The sequence below is a fragment of the Orbicella faveolata genome, unplaced genomic scaffold (genome assembly GCF_042242905.1).
Source record: "Orbicella faveolata isolate gen_17 unplaced genomic scaffold, um_ofav_v1 contig_24, whole genome shotgun sequence".
Taxonomy (NCBI): domain Eukaryota; kingdom Metazoa; phylum Cnidaria; class Anthozoa; order Scleractinia; family Merulinidae; genus Orbicella; species Orbicella faveolata.
The window spans coordinates 32,877,599-32,899,607 of record NW_028301552.1 but is presented as its reverse complement, the minus strand read 5'-3'; the positions used below and the strand labels follow the sequence as shown (position 1 = coordinate 32,899,607).

The window sequence follows — 22,009 nt, the reverse complement described above, 5'->3', positions numbered from 1 at the left end:
ACATGGAGGCTCTTCTTGATTCAGGGATCAATTTTATCATTTATTTACAAAAGTCTTGGGCAGGGTGGCAAAGTGAAATGCTATTCCTTTCTAAAGTTGGTGATCCTAGGAACTCCTTTCTGATCTATTTTCCAGTCGTGTACCATTTAAATCACAATTTAGGAGTGAGTGTGTTGTGGACAGCCATTATCTCTGAGTGGATAAATCTTGTTCTGAAATGGTAAGTGGGAAAAAAAGGCTTTGATTGAAAAAGGTTTGTTTTTTAGTGAGGAAAAATGTACCCAGCTGTTTTAATGAGTTGTAGGGGAAGCAGCATGAAAGAAGTGCATTTTTTTATGCAAAAAATAAACTTGATCTACATGTATGGTGATTGAAGATGAAAATTGTTTTGATAGGATCCTAAGAGGTGATAGGCCATATTGGTGGATTCATGAGACGGCTCAGTGGAAAAATGTGACCCTTGAACAGTTTGAGTTGACTTGTGAAACAGGACCAGGCAAGTTAATTAATTTGCATATGATCATAATAATAATAATAATAATAAAAAAATAAAATAAAATAAAATAATAATAATAATAATAATAATAATAATGGAATTTGCGGTGGTAGTTCTACGAAGTGGCTCTTCATCCACCGTTTCCAGATCGAATTGGAATTTAAAACTGTTGATTTAGAAGTGTATATTTAACCTTGCAAACCTTACAAGTTTTTTCTGTTTAACTACCGGTTATTTTATTCTTAGTTTTTCTTTATACCTTACTTGTAATTGGGGTAGATATTGCTTACTTGACCCATGCCATAGACTTATCCAATAAAAAGCTGGTACACACAGCCAATCTAAAATTTACTGTGATCAAGGTTAGTCTCCTTCGGAGCCATATTTGTGTTGTCACGCAGCCTCCCTTCCCCAGCAACAACTACTTTTGCTGGGGAGGGAGCATTGTGTGACAACCCCAAAATGGCTGGCAAGGAGGTTAGACAAGGGTAGCATCCAAATCTTTGCTTGCTTACTTTTAACACATATTACATTCTTTCTTCCACAGGGTCCCCATCAGGTCATTCTATGGTAACATCTGCTGTGCTGTGCTTGGTAGTCCTGTGGCTGATGAACTCACTAAGGGAAACGTTACGCCAAGCACATGTTCTTAACAGATTCATTATAACTACAACAATTTGGAGTGTACTCCTTACAATCCTTTCTCTTGTCTCGTTGTCCAGAGTGTTTATAGCTACGCACTTCCCTCATCAAGTCATTCTAGGCACAGTAGTCGGAGTATTTGTGGCCTCTGCTGTAAGAAAGCACAGTTCAGCACTCTTTGAAGTCTCCCAATCTGTTTTTTACTGTACAATTTGTTCCATAGTGTTAGTTGTATCAACCTTGGCATCTCATTTCATCCTTTCAGTACTTATTTATGATCCTTCAATATCAGTTACCAAGGCTCAGAAGTGGTGTGTCAATCCGTCTTATGTTCATCTTGACACAACACCATTTTATGCACTCGTTCGTGATTCTGGAGCAACTCTAGGATTAGGAATTTCTTTTCTTATTGTAGGATCTGTTACAAGAGCAGGAATGAATAGTTGGAGAGGTTTGAGCAATTTTCAAAATTCATTACTTTCCAAAAGTCTCAAAATCATTCTTTCGGTCTTTCTTTTACAGCTTTTGGAGGCCATTTCTTTGCCAAAATCAAACCCTTTGCTATTTTATGTTGCTGGGTATGGCAGATGTTCTTTAATTCCTATTATCATTATTTGTGTTGTTCCGATGATTGTCTTGTCATAAACAATGTCCTTGAAAAAGTCACTATATTTCATCAAATCAATTTGCTTCCATTATGGTGCAAATATTTGGGAGCGCAAATAAAACTATCTATAAATTTAATTCAAGGCTATATTACTAATTTTGCTAATAAAGAAACAATTATCGCAACCATGTTTTGTGGAAGATGCAGTGGTCTAAACAGTTACATGTAATTGAATGCTTTAGTATCAAATGGGTAACTGCATTTTTGGCATTGAGTTTTTTTTGTATTGAAACGTTCCCTTCATCCCCCATTCTCCTGCCAGAATAAACTCTTAAACAAGGACGTTGTATTGTTGTGCTCTGCGATATCCCGTGCCGACACGTTACCAGATACTGCGTGACACGTTTCCTTCTTTTCATTGAGAAGCTTGACATGCAGTTGAAGACTGCGGGAAGCTTGGAAAGGAGTGCGTTCCAGTACCTTCTCGAGCGCCTTGAACCTTGCACTTGAGGAATTGGAACTTGGCATCATCAAGACTTCCATGCAAGATGAGCGTGAGTACAAGCATAAATAAGCAGAAATCGCCTGAATCCTTCTAAGAAATGTCACGGTAATCTTTATTTAAACAGGGGCGGGCCAGTGATGACGAAAGGAAGAGACTGTGGGACGAACTTAGCAGAGGGGTAGACAAGTCGCGGTTAGTTGTTGTGCATTTGACGAAAGGGAACGAAGGTAAGCGTAAATTGGTTACGTACGGCCGATACGAGAGCAAACATTTTGACCTTATTAGATTTCGAAAGCTGCCATAAGTGCTACAAACAGAACACGGGTATACAAGACAGTCTGGGGAGTAAATTTGAAAATTTTTTGCTGCTGCTTTCAACAAATGCGTGCCTTTTTTGTCACCCTCTGCACGAAACGGCATGCTATTTATAGATTGCCGCTGATGATAGGTTCAAAATACGATTTAATTAAATATATCTCTGCTTAAATACTGGCTAATGGCTTCCTAAGACGTCTTTAGCTCACATTAAGCGTTATTTTTAGTTCAGACTTCAGGTGAAGATTAAATAGGTGTTCTGCCACCTTGCTTTCTTTCGGTTTCAAAGCTGTTTTTTCCCTTTTTTTTTTCGTTTTTTTTTTCTTTTTAGCGTTGCATGTTACTACATAACCCTAAAAGTACAATTCATGTTCCGCTTAAATTTTACACCATTTTTCTGTAGTTTCAGTCTGTAGTTTAGGTTTTGGAAATTTTGGGAAATGGCGATATATTCAATAGTATGGTCTTAGAATGTTTAGGTAAGCTTATTTATAAAAATCAAGTCGATCTCACGACTTGAATTTCTCAGAGCTAAGTTTGAATGGAGCTAGTACATGGTTGTTTATAGTGGTCATCTTTGTTATTGATAGTGTGAAATGAACAGCTTGTGTGCTCATTTCCTCTGCAATGGAATCTCCTTCAGGCAGAATCTTACAAGACCACTCATAAAATTTGACATTGTTAGTCATTCCTACGGCTATAACATGGTTTATTATCGGTGTCGACAAAACCTGGATCGGATCATGGACCGGATCACGGACCGGATCATGGACCGGATCACGGACCGGATCACGGACCGGATCACGGATTGGATCACGGATCGGATCACGGATCGGATCACGGACCGGATCACGGATCGGATCACGGATCGGGTCACAGAAAAAAAAAACCAAAGTTTTAAAGAAAAAAAAATCAAAAACAAAAATCAAACCGTTTATAAGATGATAACAAATAAAAAATAAAAGTGGAAAACTAAAATATGTTAAATGAAAATAAGAATTCCGAATTTGACGCAATGACATGTTAATTACAGAGAATGACAAGAGGTCATTTAAAAAGCCACATAAGCGCCAACTTTACGACGAATTTAAATTGAAATGAACAGGCAGATGTACTTATATTTGAATGTTAGTTGGCTCGAAGCTTGCGTGAACCTCCCATTCTTTGTTTTTGAAATTGTTATCAGTGGCTAATTCTCGGCTACATTTTCGTGTCAGATGTGAGCGTTACAGTTGGCGTTACAGTTAATGAGAAAACTCACGTACGAAAGCTTAAGGACATGACTTGCTTTGAAGGAGCTACGTCACGATTTGCACATCTTGAAAAAACTAGCCTAGTTTTTCAAGTTCGTCATTTGCAATCCCCGTTAATCTTTGCCATCCTTAACGATCCTCATTCCGTTTTGATTTGTTCTTGCCTCTTAAGTGTTTTCTATCCTAGAACATGATCATTTTAAGGTTTTATTCAATTTAAAGGCAACTCTTTACAACCCTAAAAATAACTCTAAAACTCGTGACGTAACTCCTAAAATGTTGTTTATTCTTGGGTTGCGTTATCGTTCACACTATCGGTGTCATTCCTAGAATTTTTTGTAAAACAGCTATATTTCCTTGAAATACAAATGGTTTGTTTCATTTTATTCCAGTGCGAAATATCGTATTCCACACTCACATCTAAGTTGTAAAAGTATAGACTTGTCTCAAAAACGGAAATTGTTTGAAATCATCAGGTGTTTAATTTTTTAGTGTTTTTAGTTTTTGTGTTTCTATTCATACGTTCGTCCTATTGTTACCATACTGACTCGTTTTATGACAGTTTACCTTTGATGCAAGTGAATACACGAAATATCATTTATCTGAACTGCGGAGAAAGATATGAAGACATGATTGATCATCGTAATCAAAACCCAACAGCCTGAAAAAAATTCATCTGTGACCAGCTCCCAGTTGGCTTGATATTATAAAAGAATAAAGGAATATCACACCTGAGTTAAATAAAACTTTCTGCTCACAATAGTGACTCTAGTGCAATTTGCTCAACAAAATTTTGAATTTTTTTCCTTGATCCGCTCCGTGATCCGGTCCGTGATCCGATCCGTGATCCGGTCCGGTCCGGTCCGGTCCGGTCCGATCCAGATTTTGTCGACGCCGGTTTATTATGGCCAGCTCCGTGAGCAGTCAAGATGAATCAAATCCTGCACTGTGATTGGCTACCCGAGCGGGCAAGATGGAGTTATCTTGCCCGCTCGGGACTACCTGTCGTGTCCTGCAAGAAAAATTTCCCTGAAAGCCATATAATAAATCCTTTATTGACCAAGCTTGTTCGGTCAAAATGGCTTGATATTGGCCTTGTCCTTTTTTTGCGAGGTTATGGACCTCGACTCTGTCTCGCCCATAAACACGCAAAAAAAAGAACTTGGACAATATCCAGCCATCTTGACCTCACACTTGGTCAATAACCCATATGTATTTCAAATTTTGTAAATATATTTGCATATGTGAGGGGGGTTTTGTTTTCAATTGATGTCCCCAGAAGGCAAATACCCAACAGGGCTTAACCCATTTGGGTTTGACTTTACGGTACTCCCAGTTACAAAAAATAAATAAGCACTTCCTCATAATTGCTTGGTCACTCTGCCAAAGGGGCCTGGTAAACAGGAAGAAATAGAAATATCATTACTATGAATATTATTAGTGTATAATGTTAACTATAGTTAAGCATTATGGGCACAAAATAATTTTATAGAGTTCTCTTCTGTTAAATTTGTTGATTAATTAAATCTCCATAGTTCAATTTGTTTGATCTGCCACAAGGCAATAACATATATCATACCTCGATGCAACTTTTCATCTGTATTTTCCTTTGTAGTGGTAGACTAATAGTTTTCTTGCATAAGTGGTACCAAATTTGAATAACATTGCATCAGAAACCTTAACCTTGTGCTCATGTTTGTAGGCAAAGATTTTTCTTATCAGTGTAAAGCAGAGGTTTCCTAATGCATTATTATTTAAATGAGAGGCCACTTTATGTAATTGTCTAGACTACACCCCTTAAAAAAATTGACAACAAAGTCAGTCCAAATGGTTAAGTAGTTCAGTAGTTCAGTGCAAGGTGCAGTGATGTCCTACCAAAGTCAAAAGTTAACAAACAAAGTCCTGACCAAGCAAAGTTCCTAATTCTACCCCCCCCCCCCCACCCCCTCCCCTTTCCCTACCCACCTCCTGAGGTAAGCTGATAAAAAGTGCAGCAAACTTACATAATGAGTTCTGATCATTCAGAGAGCCTAACAGTGTTAGAGCCTAGTGTCTGCATCACAATTTTGGAACCTCCAAAAATTGTTTGAATTGGGTTTTAGTTTTTGCAAGGGGGGTGGGGCAGGGTGGCTGCTACCTAGGGTTGCAGTATCAATGGGGCATAATCCCTAAATGGTGTAATTTGAGAATTGGATCCTAATTAAAACTGTTACATAAGAAAAACTAGTCAGCAATGCCACAAAGTAGGAAAAAAAAACAGTGTTTGCCTATATTCTTATTTTTTTTTTTACTTTAGGATTTGGTTTCAACATTCGTGGAGGTTTTGACCATCCCCATGTTGGCTCTGACCCAGGCATTTTCATTACCACTGTCAGGGCTGACAGTACAGCAGGAATAGATGGCAGACTGGAGCCAGGAGACAGGATACTGGCAGTAAGTGTTCATCAGATTGGTTGTGTGTCTTTCAGTCTTGATGATCTACAAATTCAAAAGAAGGATGCATGTAACAGGAAAGTAAAATAAATAGCACCAGTAATGATGTCATACGGCAAGTTAACGATAAACAGTTTATCTGGTAAATATGTAGCTAAGTTACAAAATTTTGGAGAGGTACAGTGCAATCTTGATTTTTCAAACCTATAAGGGAAATGAAAATTGGTTTGAAAAATACGATAGTCCAGGAAATCAGTGGTAAAATTACAGTGTTCAACCAAGGAGAGCAAAACAACTTTTGGTTCGAGTTATCAGGATGTTCGAAAGAATGAGAGTTTCGAGAAATAATTTGGGATTCCACTGTATAATGACATGTTAAGAATACTTTTTGAATGCAATTAAATTTTGAAGTATTTCATTTACAGGTGAATGCTACAAGCCTAGAATGTGTGACTCATGATGTAGCAGTTAATGAATTTCGCAAAGCTGAAGAATCAGTTTCGCTACTAGTGGAAAAGAATGCCGAAGCTCAACTGCTGGTGAGTTTCATTTGGGGGGACATGAACCTACCTGTCATCCATCAGGAACAACTAGTGCAGGTGGAATAAGGAAGGGGGGTTTAAGTTGTGTTTGTTGTTTAATTTTTCATAAAGATAATCTTGAAAATGTCAAGACAGGACCAAAAAAGCCCTTTTGGTGAGTTATTTTTGAATATACCGTAAGTAACAAACAATGGAGCAAGTTTTACTTTTTGCCAAATCATGGAAAATCTGTGAGCTTTCAAGTGTCGGTGATCAAAAACAGAGGTTTTCCTTGAATTCTCTTTTGCATCTTGGGGTAGCTATTTCTTGATCATTCTCTTGAACAACAAACCATCTAGAAGTTTGTAGTAGTGCAGTGTGCTAACATGACAAATGTATTTCAAGACAGGACTGTGTGATCTAACTTCACTACATGATCTGACTTCTCAATGGTCACCTGGTAAAAACAAGATCAAATTAAACACTAGAACATAACATGATCGTCCGTCAATACATTATGTTTGCTTCCAGGGCAGTTGATTTTCACTTTTTTTACTACAGACACAGCAAGTTCCAAACTCACCAGAGGAGACTGTAGTAGATGGCCCTCCAATACTTGGCCCTTGTGAGGAAGAACCACCGCATCCTGCTATCAGCTTGTTAAAACAGTTCTACGAATCTAAACTAGGCGCCTTATCAATTGGATTAGCAGTAGGAAGTTTAGCTGTATTTGTCGCTCTTAGAATATATAAAGCTGCTAAATAACATTGGAACATATCTGTGTGTAGCTACTCCTTTCATGCCCTGGGGTTATAAGATCTATTTTCTCCATACAACTAGACTGCTACTGTCAAGTAGGCAAGTGTGGAGAATTTCAAAGTCATCAACAAAGGGAGCTTTTCATCTTTAGTTATCTCAGGACCGCAAGGAAGGATTTGCAGAAGAAGTTGATAGTTGTGCACAAAGACAAGACAAAGGAACCTCCGTATCATTTTCTTAAATGGCTGACACTTGACACGAGAAGACTTTTATGCAGTGATTGAACATGTGGCGGCCAGTGTATAGAAACTGCTACTGTGCTCAGTAACTGGGAAAAGAGCTCCAAGTAGGAATGAACTATTCCTGTGAAGCTGCCATCTGGTTTTATCCTAGTCTTCTGTTAATTGTGGTTAATTTTATTGTAATTGTTTTAAAGTGAATTAAGATGGTGAGTTGTAAGCTCGGTAATGATTGTGAAAAATGAACTCATCAACATGACACAACAAAGAAAAAAGAAAAAAATCTGAGTCCCAGACAGGAATCAAACCCACTCTCGTGTCATGTTGATAAGTTCACTTTTTGCATTAATTGTTTTTAGTTTCTTATTTTTGGTGCAAGGTTATTCTTACTTTTTCAGAACCTCTGTGATTTCCTTAAAATCAACGATTATCTAGTATATAATGTATTTATGTACATAAAGAGTGATTGGGCTATTAATGATCAGGTAAACTGTTTGCAGTCTTTTTCTCTCGAAAATCAAAAACGGAAAACTGTACAAAACAAGCTGTAAGAGTCGTGATTTGGACGAGAGACATGGGCGCGGCGCCTTAAGGGAAGAAAAACCACCTTGTCGTCCACACCGCGTTTTTTTCTGCGTCCGACCTCACGACGTGTAATGCTTGTCGGACTCAGAGAGAAGTTGACCTGCTCTTCTTTGAACCTCAATTTTGATTCGTTCCTTTTAATCTGCACCTGTTTTGTTTTTAGAGCTAGAGGCAGTGTTTGTGTTGTTTTCCTATTGTTTCGTTTGGCCAATTATAAAGAACCTTGTGAATGGTGCAGGTCGCCCCTCTGCGAGAAAAGGCCAACTGCAAGCAGGCTACTCATGACGAAAGGTGTTTTTATTATCAGCTATTTTCTTAACTTATTAAAGGAACACGTCACGGTATGCGCATCTGGTTCGTCGTTTGTAATCCGTGTTAATCTTCTCCATCCTTAACCATCCTTTTTCCTTTATGGTTTATTATTATTTCTTTAGTGTTTTTCTATCTTAGTAAACTGCTATTTTCTGGTTTCCTTCAATACAAAGGTAATCTTGTACGTGGCCAAAATAACTCTAAATGCTGTGATTGAGTTCCTTTCAATATGAGCAGTGGGCTAATATGAGCTAAGAGGCTTGCAGAGTATGAACATTTCTTAAATTTTTGCGCTTCAAATTACGATTACTGCAAAGCTAAGTCCTCTCTACAACCAAAATTTACGGCTTCAAAAGAATTCAAGGGTCGGGACATCGACTTTTTTATTGTTTATGTAAGGTTCATGTTAAGCGTAATTTTTACGTCCATTGTTAGTTTCGTTTAAAGGCCCGCTCAAACGCAGGTCACATTTTAGTGGAACATGCGCACCTCATCTTGAACACGTTTGTACGACCCACAGAACGATCCAAGAATGTTGCAACGTGTTTTTTTTTCGTTGAAATGTGGTGTGCAGTGGGCAGAGCGTCGTTCTAATATTAAAGCCTATTTAAGGCTCCTGTCAAACTTATCAGTGGATCTAAGTGTTTTAGAAATTACAAATTGTTCACTCACTTGTACTGTTTGTTTGTTTGTTTTTGGCGCTCGTTCCCGACTTTTCTATCGTTTTTTAGAGGCCGTGACGCTTGTGCTGTTAAGCGTGAGTTACACTTGCTTGCAGACTATAATTGGTGGTTGAGTTATTGGGTCCGTGTAGTTACTGAAACATGGACTTATAGCCTGCATGTTGAATTGTTTTTTTGGTTGAACTTACGAGCAACGTGCGTGCCAAGTGTCCTCGCAGAAACTACGAAAGCTTTCAATTGCTGGATCATGTCACTAGCAACGTGGTTTTTCACGTGACCAGTGACACTGTTAAACCGCATGGCGTGTAACAGTTTGGGCGATATAACGGAAGAGTCAGTACAGCCTACGTAACAGTTATTCTATATCAGTACAATTGAAATTACTTCCCCGTTGCAAGGAAACGGTCATTTTATGTCACGCGAGGGTCAGCTCATACCACTATAATTCAACAAATAAAAACTACATTAAGCCCCCACTCCACCCCACCTCCCTCTCAAAACAACTCCTCCCTGATAAGCTCTCTCTTTTGAACTAAGAAATATCGTAACCCCTACCCTCACTCTCTTACCCTCACCCGCCTTGAGCAGGGCTTTTTTTCCCTCAAATCATTTTATGTTCTCACGTACTAGGGAGAAAATTATAGGGAACACTTTTCATTGTAAAAGCCTTGTAATTTCTACCAAAATAAAACACCAACAAAACTGAAGATTTTTGAGAGCCCGTCAAGACATTCATTCGCTTCGGGTGGTTAAAGCAATCGATTTGATGACTACTAGCGTGAGGCCTCGATTGCCTCAGTGGTCCTCAGTTTATATGCAGTCACTCGAAGAAAGGCTAACTAAAACGTAACTATAGGATAAAACAAATAGGATAAAATAAAGGATTTAATTTGGGAGCACTGAAAGCTGAAAAAAACCTTTATTCTTAACTGCATGGGAACTGGGAGGGAAACCTTCCATCTATAAACAAAGCTTTGTGGATTTCAGACTACAATGAAATTTACATGGTGGGCAGAAAAACAACAAACGTGCACGATGGCATAACTTAAGTTGTTTCATCAATTTTTGCAAGGGCATTGCCAGGACGAGTTGAGTTGTATTCGTTTAGGATAATGCCAGGTTGCTAATACGCGAACATTCAAAAGAAATCATGATAAAAACATGAATGTCAGTATGTTTGGATTGGATCGCTCGTAAGCGAACGTTTGAAAAACAAAACTTTCAGTCTTTCTATCGATGTAACACAAATTAAAAATAAACAGAGGAATCCGAAGGTTTTGCGTATTTCACTATAATTAAAATGACCCAGAGCTTTGTTGAAAAGTATTGTCACAAATGATTGGCAGAATACAAAACGTGCAGGCTAATACGGGAAGTTGTTTCGTAATATAATTTTGGTAGCAGGTGGATAGTTTAAAGACAATTTAAATAATTAATAGTATTTGACCCAGCGCCATATCCACGAAACAGTTCTATTTGATGAATTTACACAGTGAAAGTCTAAACTAGACCGGAGCAATGTTAAATTTATCGTCTAAGTGAATGTAAATAAAGAAAAAATTAAGTTGTGTTCGAATTCTGCTACACAGTCAGTACCGTGTTTTTTTTTACCCCGAGACAAAACGGTGGAAGAATAAATTCACTAAGACTATGATCAAACTGGATGTTTCCATGACAGTCATATCTTGACAGATATGCTTTGCTCCTGTCGAATTTCTTGCTAAAGCCCAAATTTATTTTAACATAGACTTATTAAATACCAATCCCAGCGCGCTGAAACCTCTGCAGGGTTCCCAGTACTATGATCTGGTTGTTAACTACGACATTAGGGTAAGGAATACATTACTTTGACCAACATGCACGACAACTGAAAATCTGCCTTCAAGGTATTATTACAACGCAGAAGTTTCTATGCGAGATTTTAAAAAAAGTGTTTACCCCAATACAATAATTACTTTCTCAATACGTTACAGTCTGTCTGCTGTTACCCTTTACTACTGTTACACAAAATTTATTTACTACTTCCAATCAAGTCGTGTTTAAACTTTAAAAATGTATTTTGGCCAGGCCGATGTTCCTCATACCGAATGTCAGAACGGATGCTGTGGAAGCCAATCATGTTTAATGGAGGGACCTGTCACGAGACTTATGACGTCACAGGCAAGAGATTGATCTACTCATGCAAGCAACACTTCACGGGAAGATTTTGCGAAACCGGTAAGTCTGGTACATGCAAATACATGTTTTACTTGATTATTTGTCTGATATAGCTTGCAACCTATATCAACGTGGTCTCCTGCAATCTCTGGCATGTCGCTATTGTATCTGACGTTTTACGTATTTGCAATGGCTCTCTGTGTTATTTTAGCCAGTTTATAACATCAAATATGCTGCAATAGATTGATAAAAAGTCAAAATTGTTTGAAATACTTTTTAAAATCTTTCAATTTTTATCGAGGGAGATTAAAGATTTAGTTTCTTTTCAAATGTCTTTGAACATGTTTGTTAAGTTCTGTTGTTATAGAGATGATCGAAACACAAAGATGGCGGATTTATAATTTTCTGTTATTCAACGAGTCACTTGACAAATTTCTTTCTATACTAATAATGTCTGTCAAAAATAAACTTTCCACAGCAATATGTTCTACCTCAGACTGGCTCCTCTTTAATGATTCATGTTTCAAGGCGTTTAAGAAAGAGATCAACTGGTTCAAAGCTCAACAAAACTGCCGCATTTTAAACAGTAGTCTGACGTCCATACACAGTGATAAGAAAAACGAGTTCGTTCGCACTCGATCAAGTGGTCGTGTCTCTTGTGAATGTATGGATCGGACTTACCAACTTGGTAAACGCGAAAGCTGTTTACGAATGGGTTTATGGATCTGACGTGTCATTTACCAATTGGCAGCCAGGAGAACCGAATTTTATGGGTGGCTCTGAAAATTGCACTGAGTTACATTTCATTGGTCTTCATAACCGATCAATGGAATGATCTGAACTGCGACCTTGATAAACGTAGTTACGTTTGTGGCAAGCCATGGTATCCTTGAACCATTTTCTTTGCAGCTCTGAGACCTCCGGAGATGATAAAACTCATTAACTTTAGTTGCACGTATTTATTTGCCAGATGACTGGAGTAATTCCATATTTGTAAGTCACTATACATATGCGATCAAGAATATATATGGCGCCGCCGTATGAGTGGCTCAGTTAAATGGCAGATAATTTTCCAAGGTTTAATTTATGCTATTATTCTACCGGCGGCGAAATGCAAAATCTGAGTCCATGCCCACACTACGCCGGAGAAATTTGAAAAGGCGTTTTCGCTCTGAAAGGGATTCATATTTTTAAAGATCCACGCCGAAGAAATTTCGAAAAAAGTAACAATGACCAGCTACAACGCTGGCCCTGTACATAGTTTAACGGCTGAATCATCCCTACCGTCTTCAACACCGGGTGGACTTCTCTTATCGGAAGGGGATGATACGAAATGGTTATCAAAAATAGGCCTACTCTGGGACCTTAAGTTGCCGTAACGTAAGACGACTTTGGGCTATTTCTTAATTATTTCATTATTTTATTATTTTTTTTTTATTTTTTATTTTTTACTTTAAGCGCCTTAAGCAAAATTGGCCGATAAAAACATTGCAACTTTAGGCGATTTAACGCGATTTTAGGCAACTTAAGGCGACTTAAGGCAATTTTAAGCGACTTGAGGAGACTTTGTTTCACTCGAGTGATATAAATTTAAACTTACTAATAGCAACAGTCTCTCCATATGTCTCTTGCAATAAACCAATATTGCACCAATACTGGTACATAATTAAGTCACCACAGTCTCAAATATCCAGGGCCGGGTGGTTCAAAACCTGATTAAAGTAACCCAGGATTAGAGAGAATTTTGATTGCGGTTTTGTAACGGTCAAGTTTCTGTTTATCTTGTTTGTCTTTCAGTTTTGAGTTTGATTAATCTTAAACTACACAACCATAAGCGGTGAAAGATATTTCTATACAAAAAATACATATTACTTCTTTTAACTTTTAATCCTGGATTAGCGCCAACCGGCTTTCGAACAACCCGGGCCAGATTTCAAACCAGTTTAAAAAAAATGCTATTAAAGAAAGAATTTCCACAACACTGAACAGTTGCTATTATAAGGATAATAATAACAATAAATACCCGCAAGGTAGCATGAATATTAGTGAAGATATCACAATAAAAACCAATATCAAACAAAATTAATGAAATAATATTCACAGTGACAAAAATTTTAGATTTAAGATATAATTTGATTTTATTTGAAATATTTGTACATTTTCCATAATTCAAACAACAGGGAAATATAAATTACTTTAGCGTATTTACATGCATTTATTTTACAATGTTTCCTAAATTGTAAAAATGGTTATCTTGATACACTTATCTGCCATATTTTTGGCATCTCCATTGTCAATTTTGACATGGGAGTTTAGCAAATGGTATGGCTTTCCAAAGTTGCTCAGTCCGTTTCAGGGACCCAATCGATTTGTTGCTCTCCTGCCTCAGTCAGACAAAACATCCCAATACCATAATGAGTACCGCATCCTATACATGAGTGCGCTGGAAAGATTCATCAGCACCAGCTGAATCTTATGAAAGTCGATCGTCTATATCAGATCGAATATCTCTTGGGTTGCAAATGCTGTTTCTGGACGATTTTGAATATACTGGAACATTATTTAGAAATGCATGTATAGGCATGTGATCATGATGTCAATTAGAAATTAATATTGGCATGACATGATCCTCTTCAGCCCTGCCTAAGTGGCACGTACGGCTGTGACCAGAGATAAGAAATCAATATTGACAATATTTTATTTTTAGTCAAAGTTTAGAAATGCAAACAAACCGCAACAAATATTGCAATTGAACATAATCAGACTCAAATCAATGTTCATGATCAAAAATTCCAAGTAGCACGAGGCGTACCAGTTGGTTGGTCTGGGACTTGAACTCGTCTCTACCCACAACAAAATCAGGCATGGAACACTCAAATCCGTTCCACCGGATTCCAACTGCAGCTCTCTAATCACACTTCCACGCTTTCTCTCATAACCTTCGATAAACTCATTTCTACAAAGATGTTAACTTTTGCACAACATCATATCTTTTACAGGGTATCTGGTACGCCCTTACAGCACGACAATGATCAACAACGTATTCCTTCTTAACATAGTAAGAGGAAGTCCAGTGTGCTACAGTGCGATTCACATCGAGTAACCAATCACTATCAATAGAGCAACAAAGATCTTTCATGCTAGTGGAAAACGCGCTGTACCCATGCATTGTTTAAAAGATTCTAGATCTACGTTCTAGAGATGTGTGTGACGGCTAGTTTCCACAGCTGTGGCCTCCAGTCAGCGATCACTTTAAGAATTTTATACGATGAAATTAGAACAATCCATTCCAAACGACTCCAGAGCTTGTTCATCCAAACACACGAGCGTGCCGCCATGAACCTGATGCTCGCTGAAAATCTTCTCTAACTGTTACATGTTAGGACCCCTTAGGCACTCGAAAACCTCAGGGGCTCTCAGTGTGCTTAAGTCCTGCGGAATGATAAAATTGGACTTTGAAGTTTCTTTCCCTGTTGCCTGGAACTCTTAATTTCTGCAGGTGTTTTTGGCTCTCAGTGTTCTGCTCCAGACCACTACTCTCTGTCGAGCGTAGTACTGCCGGAAGCGGCTTAAACTTTGTTGGTTGCGACAAAGTGTTATCTTCTTGAGACGTTTTGGAGAAAGGCTGGTGCTTAACCCGTGGGGAGGGAACAGGTTGGCGATCTTTGAAGCTTGCAATGTTGTCTCGGCTGATAATTATATACCCTGGGATGTGGGGTGCTTTCCTGAGACGTTATAAGTTGGTTTCAAAGTTTAACACAGCAAGAGGTCAACATGCTGATGATTGAATTGACTTAAAGTACAACTGCCGTGGTTAAAATGGTGATCTTATATATATTGATCGAACGTCACAACTTTGCACGCGGAGAGAAGTTAAATCTCCTGTGAAAAATAGCTGGCTGGACACTTCACAACTCGGCATAGCTGCGGGGACAAATTAAATTGCTCGTCTTTCTCCCAAAAATAATACGATTCGAAATGTGTGTAGGAATTGCATCGTCTTTCTCCCAGAAATCACCACTTCATATCTAGAAGTAATGTATTGTACACGACGCCACAAGCTTTCAGCTTTCATACATATAGTGAATAAATAAAGGCAACGTATCACACCAGAACACAGCTTTCTGATGTTCGGATAAGTAACTTCAATCATATTTCAATCAATTTTCCATTGGTTTCATTTCACTTTGCAATTTCATCTTGTCATTTTAAGAGTTTCTTCAATCAAGAAAAAGGAAAGGCTCTCTTTTGTTATTACAAACCGGAATTGCAAATTCCCGTGAAAACATTTGCTATTTTAAAAGGCCCACACTAGAAATATAACGAAAACTGACGTCCCTAAACATACAATGTTATTTGAGAAATTCTGGGATTGGCAAAATGTTAATTTTGCCATTTTTCACATCTCTTTGGACCTGCCACACCATCAAGTACCATGTCATATCAGCTAACATCATGTTGACTTGTGTAACCTAGTAACACACAAAGGAAACACCTATATTTAATTTCTGCCTTTAGGGAATGCTAAACTGAGCTTGACTTACTCAAATCCCGACGGGAGCTACACTATTTTCTTTTGTGAATACCTCGGAGTTGATCAAATCAAGACCGTCATTCCTACACACAAAGCTGGCTCTGGTAGCCATCCCAGTAGTCGATATACCATCAACTGTGCTTTTAAGAAATAACTTCCGTATTTCGCGCCGTATTTCCCCAATACGCCAGCAATACCAGAGTGGGTTTAAAGAGCTGTTCACAAATGATAATGTCCCGGATACGTTAAATGCAACTTTAATAGACGTTGTAAACCCTGTGACTTGAAACGCTACCGAACAGAACACCATGGGACAATAACAAAACAGAAACAGCAAAAATACTCCGAGCATGGCATTTGCAGCCTTCCTCTCGCGTAGCACAGATTTTGAGACCTCTCTGCCATGCAAGCGCGCGGTTACAAGCGCGATGTCTCGAACAGAGTTTTGATGTCGAGATGCAATAGTGTAGATCTTCCAGTAAGACCAAAAACTGATGCTAAGGCAAGAAACAATCACAACAACGACCAAACAGGCAGCTGACTTGCTATCGAGAAACCAAAAGCGCGCGGCTTGGTTCAAAATAAGGTATATCCAAAAGCACAGGACTAAAGTAAGCATCTTCTTAGTCGTAACGAACGTGTGATATCTCAAAGGTCGAAACAGTGAAATATACTTCTCTACACCAATAGCTGTCAAAGTGAGAAACGACACTCCAGAAGCTGCCCAGCCTGTTATCTCTGCAACCAGGTGCGAAATGCAAAGACGTTGGAAGTCACCGTGGTTTTCACTAACTCTGGAGACAATGTATGCAGGTTGAGAAACCAAACCAACCATTACATCAGAGAAGGCCAAACAGCCTAATAAAACGTTAGCAGCCGTGTGCAGAACATGGCTTCTCCATATAACAACGAGCACTAAGGCGTTTGCTGTTACCGCTACAACAGATGAAACCCCGTTTACAACGGAAGTTGCTGTGTTCGTGAAATACACGTAAAAAGGCAAATCGAGGTTAACTTCGATGAAATAACAGCTCTTCTCGACTTCGAAGGGTTGCACTGACTTTACGGTCGTAGTGGCGTTCATTTTTGAAAGTTAAACTCGCATTGTTTAGAAAATCCTCAAAAAGTGAACTTTCCCAAATCCTCGTACAATTCGAATCCAGTTCTTTAAAAGAAACGCTAGAGAACTGTCCTTATTCTAAATTCTGTTCAAGTCACTTTCTTGTTAAGTGGTGTGTGTCACAGCTAGCTCCCTCGATTTAACTCTACCAATTAGACCATTTAATCCAACAAGCCAGGATGATCAAAGTATTTCTTCTCCATTCTATTTCCAGGCGTTTTTTCTAATATGAGTATTGAGAATTGGTATTACATCACGGCAATGCCTTCTAGTTGATGATCTTCTTAATTCTTATTACATATTCGCTTTACAATGTAATAATTTCGTAACAAGAAGTTACATGTTGATCACTATCCCAGCTTGAAGCGTTATGACAGGTGATGTAAAATTTAATTAGAGTTTCGTAAATTACATGTTTATTAAAATTTCAATGAAAAGCGAAATACAGCTGCACTATTCCAACTTTACAAAACTTTAATAATTGAACAGGTAACTCAGATAAAAAGTGGAAATAGGAGAATTCGAAAATGCCCCAAACGAGCACGACTTCAAATACGGCAAGTTATTCTTCCAAAATAGTTACGTTTAAAAAAACATTAAAGCTTTGAAAGTTGTAAAAGAAGATTACATGGTTTGAAGTTAATAGGACAGGAAAATTATGTTTGCCCTTGTGACAAATATATCATTTTTGAGTAAATGAAGGCTAATGAACGACTTTATAAAAATATATCAAATTTACAGGTGTGCGTAGCTTGTGTTCTATACAATTGCATATGAGCAATTATACCTTAAATCACTTTTTATTCAAACCTTAGCTTTTTCGGAAGTTTGGTTGGAAATGAATTTAACTGTCACATTTATTACTCGAAATGTTACTGAATTTATTGAAAAAGACCAGTACAAATACATATAAACAAAAAAGACAAGAGTACAATGGTTATGAACACCAAACTTGAAAAAGTTTTTGAAAAAGCTTCTTTTAATAAACTTGACATCCATGAGGTAAACAACTCCTTGAAACAACCAGCCAATTTAATTTTTTGCCATATACTGTACATGACATGAAGAAAGAAAAAAACCCAGAGCAAATAGAAATACACAGTATATAAACAGAGGCACAGAATCCTCCAGAACAGAAAACGCTCTCTTTAAATCGGGCAAAGGTGAGCGTTGTAAAAGGTTGTTTTTTATTATTTCTGGGACTACGTAGATAGAAATCAGTTTAAGCAACTGCAGCCTCAGCCCTAGAAATATGTTTAACTGCTGTTTAAAGGAAAATTTCAGCTGAAACATTTGAAGCACCATGTTGATAGATCGAATATGACTGTGACGTCACTCGATAGAAACTTGCCAACAACTAGACTTGCAATTGGAATCTGTCAGCAGTATGCTTCACTTTCACTTAAAGAATTTATAAGGTAGAAAATGTTGATCATCATAAAACAAGATTTCACCGAGCAATAGAGGGAAGAATGTTATCGTTAAGTGTAAATCTCAGTATGAAGGAAATCTTTATCACAGACCTATTGGATCAACCAATTGTTTTAGCTGCGGTTTTTTTAGGTTTCCATGCCCTTATGGCAGACGCCTTGGCTTAATGGTTAACGTCTTCAACTCCGGTTCAAACGCTGGGCTCCGCGAGTTCCAGTGTTGTCCTTGGCCACTTTCTTTTGTTCTTGAACAAGACAGGTTACCTTAGTTTGCAGTTCTTCTGTTCACCCAGGGTATTGAAATTGCAGAGACCGAGAAAAACGCTTTCATGGGGAAGGAACGACGATACCTACAAGGAGTTTCCAGAAGTTATTCATGGACTCAATTAGATCAAAGCTTGCAGGCAGATGTCATCCATAAACTTTATAATTCTTAAGCCTTAAATGCAGTACAATGCACGTTTTCCAATTAGCAAAGTACAGTTCTCGTTGTTCAGTGGCATATTAGCATACAGAATCGCCCAGAGCAGTCGTCAGGATAGCTCGTCATTGCCTAGAAAAAACAGTTAGTTTTCTTTTAGGTTTCCATGACCTCATGGCAGTCTTTGGCAGACGCCTTGGCTTAATGGTTAACGTCTTGAACTCCGGTTGAAACGCTGGGCTCGGGTTACAGTGTTGTCCTTAGCCACTTTCTTCCGTTCTTGAACAAGACAGGTAACCTTAGTTTGCAGTTCTTCTGTTCACCCAGGGTACGTACTGGTAAATTGCAGAGACCGAGAAAAACACTTGCATGGGGAAGGAAGGACGATAGCTGCAAAGAGTTTCCAGAAGTTATTCATGGACTTAAATAAATCAAAGTTTGCGGGCAGACGTCATCCATGAACTTTATAATTCTTAAACCTTAAATGCTGTGCAATGCACTTTTTCCAACTAGCAAAGTACAGTTCTCGTTGTTCAATGGCATGTTAGCATACGAGATCGCCCAGAACAGTCGCCAGGATAGCTCTTCAGTGCCTAGAAAACACAGCTTTTAAAAGTTTCACGACGGCTCTCCGGATCTCACGCATTCTCCAGCAATAAAAGGCAGGGTTGAGCGAAGAGTTGATGTACACTACAGTCACTGAAACACCAAGACCAACATGAAGATTGGCCGTGACTCTTCCTTCTACCAACATTATGACAAAGCAGCAGAAAAGTGGAGTGTAACAAGCCAGGAACAATACAAAGAGGTAGGTCATTGTCAAAGCTGTCTTAGTTCGTGATGCCACATCAACAGCTTTCCGTTGATTCGACTGAATATGCCGAGTGACATCTATAATAGCTCGTCTGTGGTGACGCACCAGCAAAATGATTTTTAGATGAATAAAACAATTGGAAACCAAAAGCAATGGTATGAGTACGTGAGCGAGTAGACCCAAATCTGCTATTAAGAAGCGCGCCAATGCTGATGAAACGGTGAAGATCCAACAAGATGCCAACACAAATACAACGCGATTCTTTGTGACGATGGTCTCGTATCTGAGAGGACGCATGAGGCAGATGTATCGCTCGATGCTCATGAAGAACAATGTGAGAAACGTTACCCCTCCACCTATGCCACCAAATGTCTCTGACAAGAACCAAAAGATACAAGATTTCGATAGCGTGGCATTCCTGTATCCTACTTTGATCATGAAACTTGTTTGCGACAACAACCCGACGAAAGTGTCGGAAGACGACAAAGAACAAAGCAAGAGGTTTTTCGGGGACTGCCGGAGTGATGGATTCCCCAAAATCGCGCACAAAACGAGTACATTGGAAGTGACTGCCGTTATAGAAGAGATCCCGTTTACAACGAGGAAGAAGATGGAAACGTCCATGGTATACCAGGAAATGACTGACCGTACATCCATAAATGAACAGAGCTGTTCTGAAGGAACTGAGGTCGGATTAATACTCGGTTTTATCACCATCGTTTGATTCCACAGCATGATGTGTGCTGTTGATGTGCTGCTGTCCTGCCTTGAGGGTACCTGGCTCTTCGAACGAAATCGATTGAAGACCTGCATACAAGGTACTCAGTCCCTACTAAATGAAATTATCAAAATGTTCTATTTATAAACAAACGTTTTTGAAACATAAATTATGTTTCCAATTTAAATACCACATTTCAAGACTCAAATTTTTCCCGAGTAAATAAAATTTGTTATTTTACGTGTCATTTGTCAGTTTTAATCTGAACGGCTTTTGATAACACAATAACAGCTTTACTTTTTAAAGGGTTTTTCATCGATAGCTCAAATGAAATTATTACTCAGCGGAAAACGGTCAATGAAACAAAGATGACACAGTTGGTGGTTCCCACGCCATACATGTATCAAATGGTTACAATAATCTAAGTTATTACAGGTTATGAGAATAATTAAGAATGAATCCACCAGAAGTTCGAGTAACAAGTCAACAAAAACCTAGCACCAAGATTATTTACATCGTATTGCAAACTTCTCTACGACTGTTTTAAATATCTTCTCAAAAAAAATCATTTCTAGCAACACCAAACGTCGAATACGAATGTTGAACTTCATATGAAACACTTGAAAGTACTGGTGAAATGAAACTGATGATGAAATTCTGCCTGTGTTTATTTTCACAAGTTCTCTGAACTTTGAGATTTATTTTCTCTCGTTCCCGTGGGAAATTGTTTTCGGTGTTATTTTAGGCAATTGTTTGTGTATTTAGCTTTAAGAAAATGTAAAAATGACTGCAAAATACTTAAAATTATTCTGGTACCCGATGTTTGTCCACTAAAACCTGAAATTGCTCGATTTTCGTGTATTGCATTTCGTCTTAAAAGCCTTAGGGCTACTATAGGTCGCCGAAAATTTGCTCTCAGAAACGTATCTATTCAACGCATCTTCTAACTTTTGAGACAGGTTATTAGATTTTCTCATATTCTCCAGATTAACTTAAAATCTTCAGAGAACATCTTAATTCCTTGTGAACAGTTCAGTTGAGTTTAGAAGACACAAAGAACTGATACATGAGTTGTAGAAATGGACCAAGTAAACAAGCAAACACACCAATTACATTTTTAATATGTTTTAATCTCATTTCACGTTTTTTCATCGATTTTGTACATATCTCACTTTTCTCTCGCGTCAGTTTAATTTATTGTCTCAAGAATCATTACTGCTCCTGGTCTGCAATAGATCCAGTTTATACTTCACTAGTTTTAAAATGTGAGTTTACCAACCCTGGCTTCAACTGAGTGAATAAATCCTGGAATTGAGTAATTTGCTAGGAGTTTATTAACACAGCAGTCTAATAAACGATGTAAAAATGCACAACATATTGCATACGACTTTGATATGACAGTTATCCACACAACAGGTACTAATGTAATAAGGAATATACAACGGTTACAGACCCAGTTTCCGAT

General features: G+C 38.2%; 3 protein-coding genes across 4 annotated transcripts; 2 read left to right on the top strand and 1 right to left on the bottom strand.

Annotated features, from left to right (window-relative positions):
* Nucleotides 1-2: 2 nt before the first annotated feature.
* On the top strand, nucleotides 3-2,396 carry LOC110056102 (glucose-6-phosphatase 2-like). Of its 2 annotated transcripts, XM_020762542.2 has the most exons (4): nucleotides 3-220; nucleotides 396-496; nucleotides 1,044-1,589; nucleotides 2,172-2,396. In XM_020762542.2, exons 1-4 carry the CDS (start codon nucleotides 3-5, stop codon nucleotides 2,174-2,176), a joined length of 870 nt encoding a protein of 289 aa, XP_020618201.1. In that variant the 3' UTR covers nucleotides 2,177-2,396. The 2 variants fall into 2 exon arrangements, with proteins under 2 accessions (XP_020618201.1, XP_020618200.1); XM_020762541.2 differs by lacking the exon at nucleotides 2,172-2,396 and having other exon boundaries at nucleotides 1,044-1,926.
* Nucleotides 2,173-8,699, top strand: LOC110056105 (disks large homolog 3-like). The gene is made up of 5 exons (XM_020762544.2): nucleotides 2,173-2,299; nucleotides 2,375-2,477; nucleotides 6,115-6,251; nucleotides 6,677-6,790; nucleotides 7,334-8,699. The coding sequence occupies exons 1-5, from the start codon at nucleotides 2,294-2,296 to the stop codon at nucleotides 7,535-7,537; spliced, it is 564 nt and encodes a 187-aa protein (XP_020618203.1). The 5' UTR covers nucleotides 2,173-2,293; the 3' UTR covers nucleotides 7,538-8,699.
* Nucleotides 8,700-13,619: 4,920 nt separating this feature from the next.
* LOC110056241 (melanocyte-stimulating hormone receptor-like) lies at nucleotides 13,620-17,291 on the bottom strand. The gene has a single exon (XM_020762698.2). It carries the CDS (start codon nucleotides 17,123-17,125, stop codon nucleotides 16,052-16,054), a length of 1,074 nt encoding a protein of 357 aa, XP_020618357.2. The 5' UTR covers nucleotides 17,126-17,291; the 3' UTR covers nucleotides 13,620-16,051.
* Nucleotides 17,292-22,009: the final 4,718 nt, after the last annotated feature.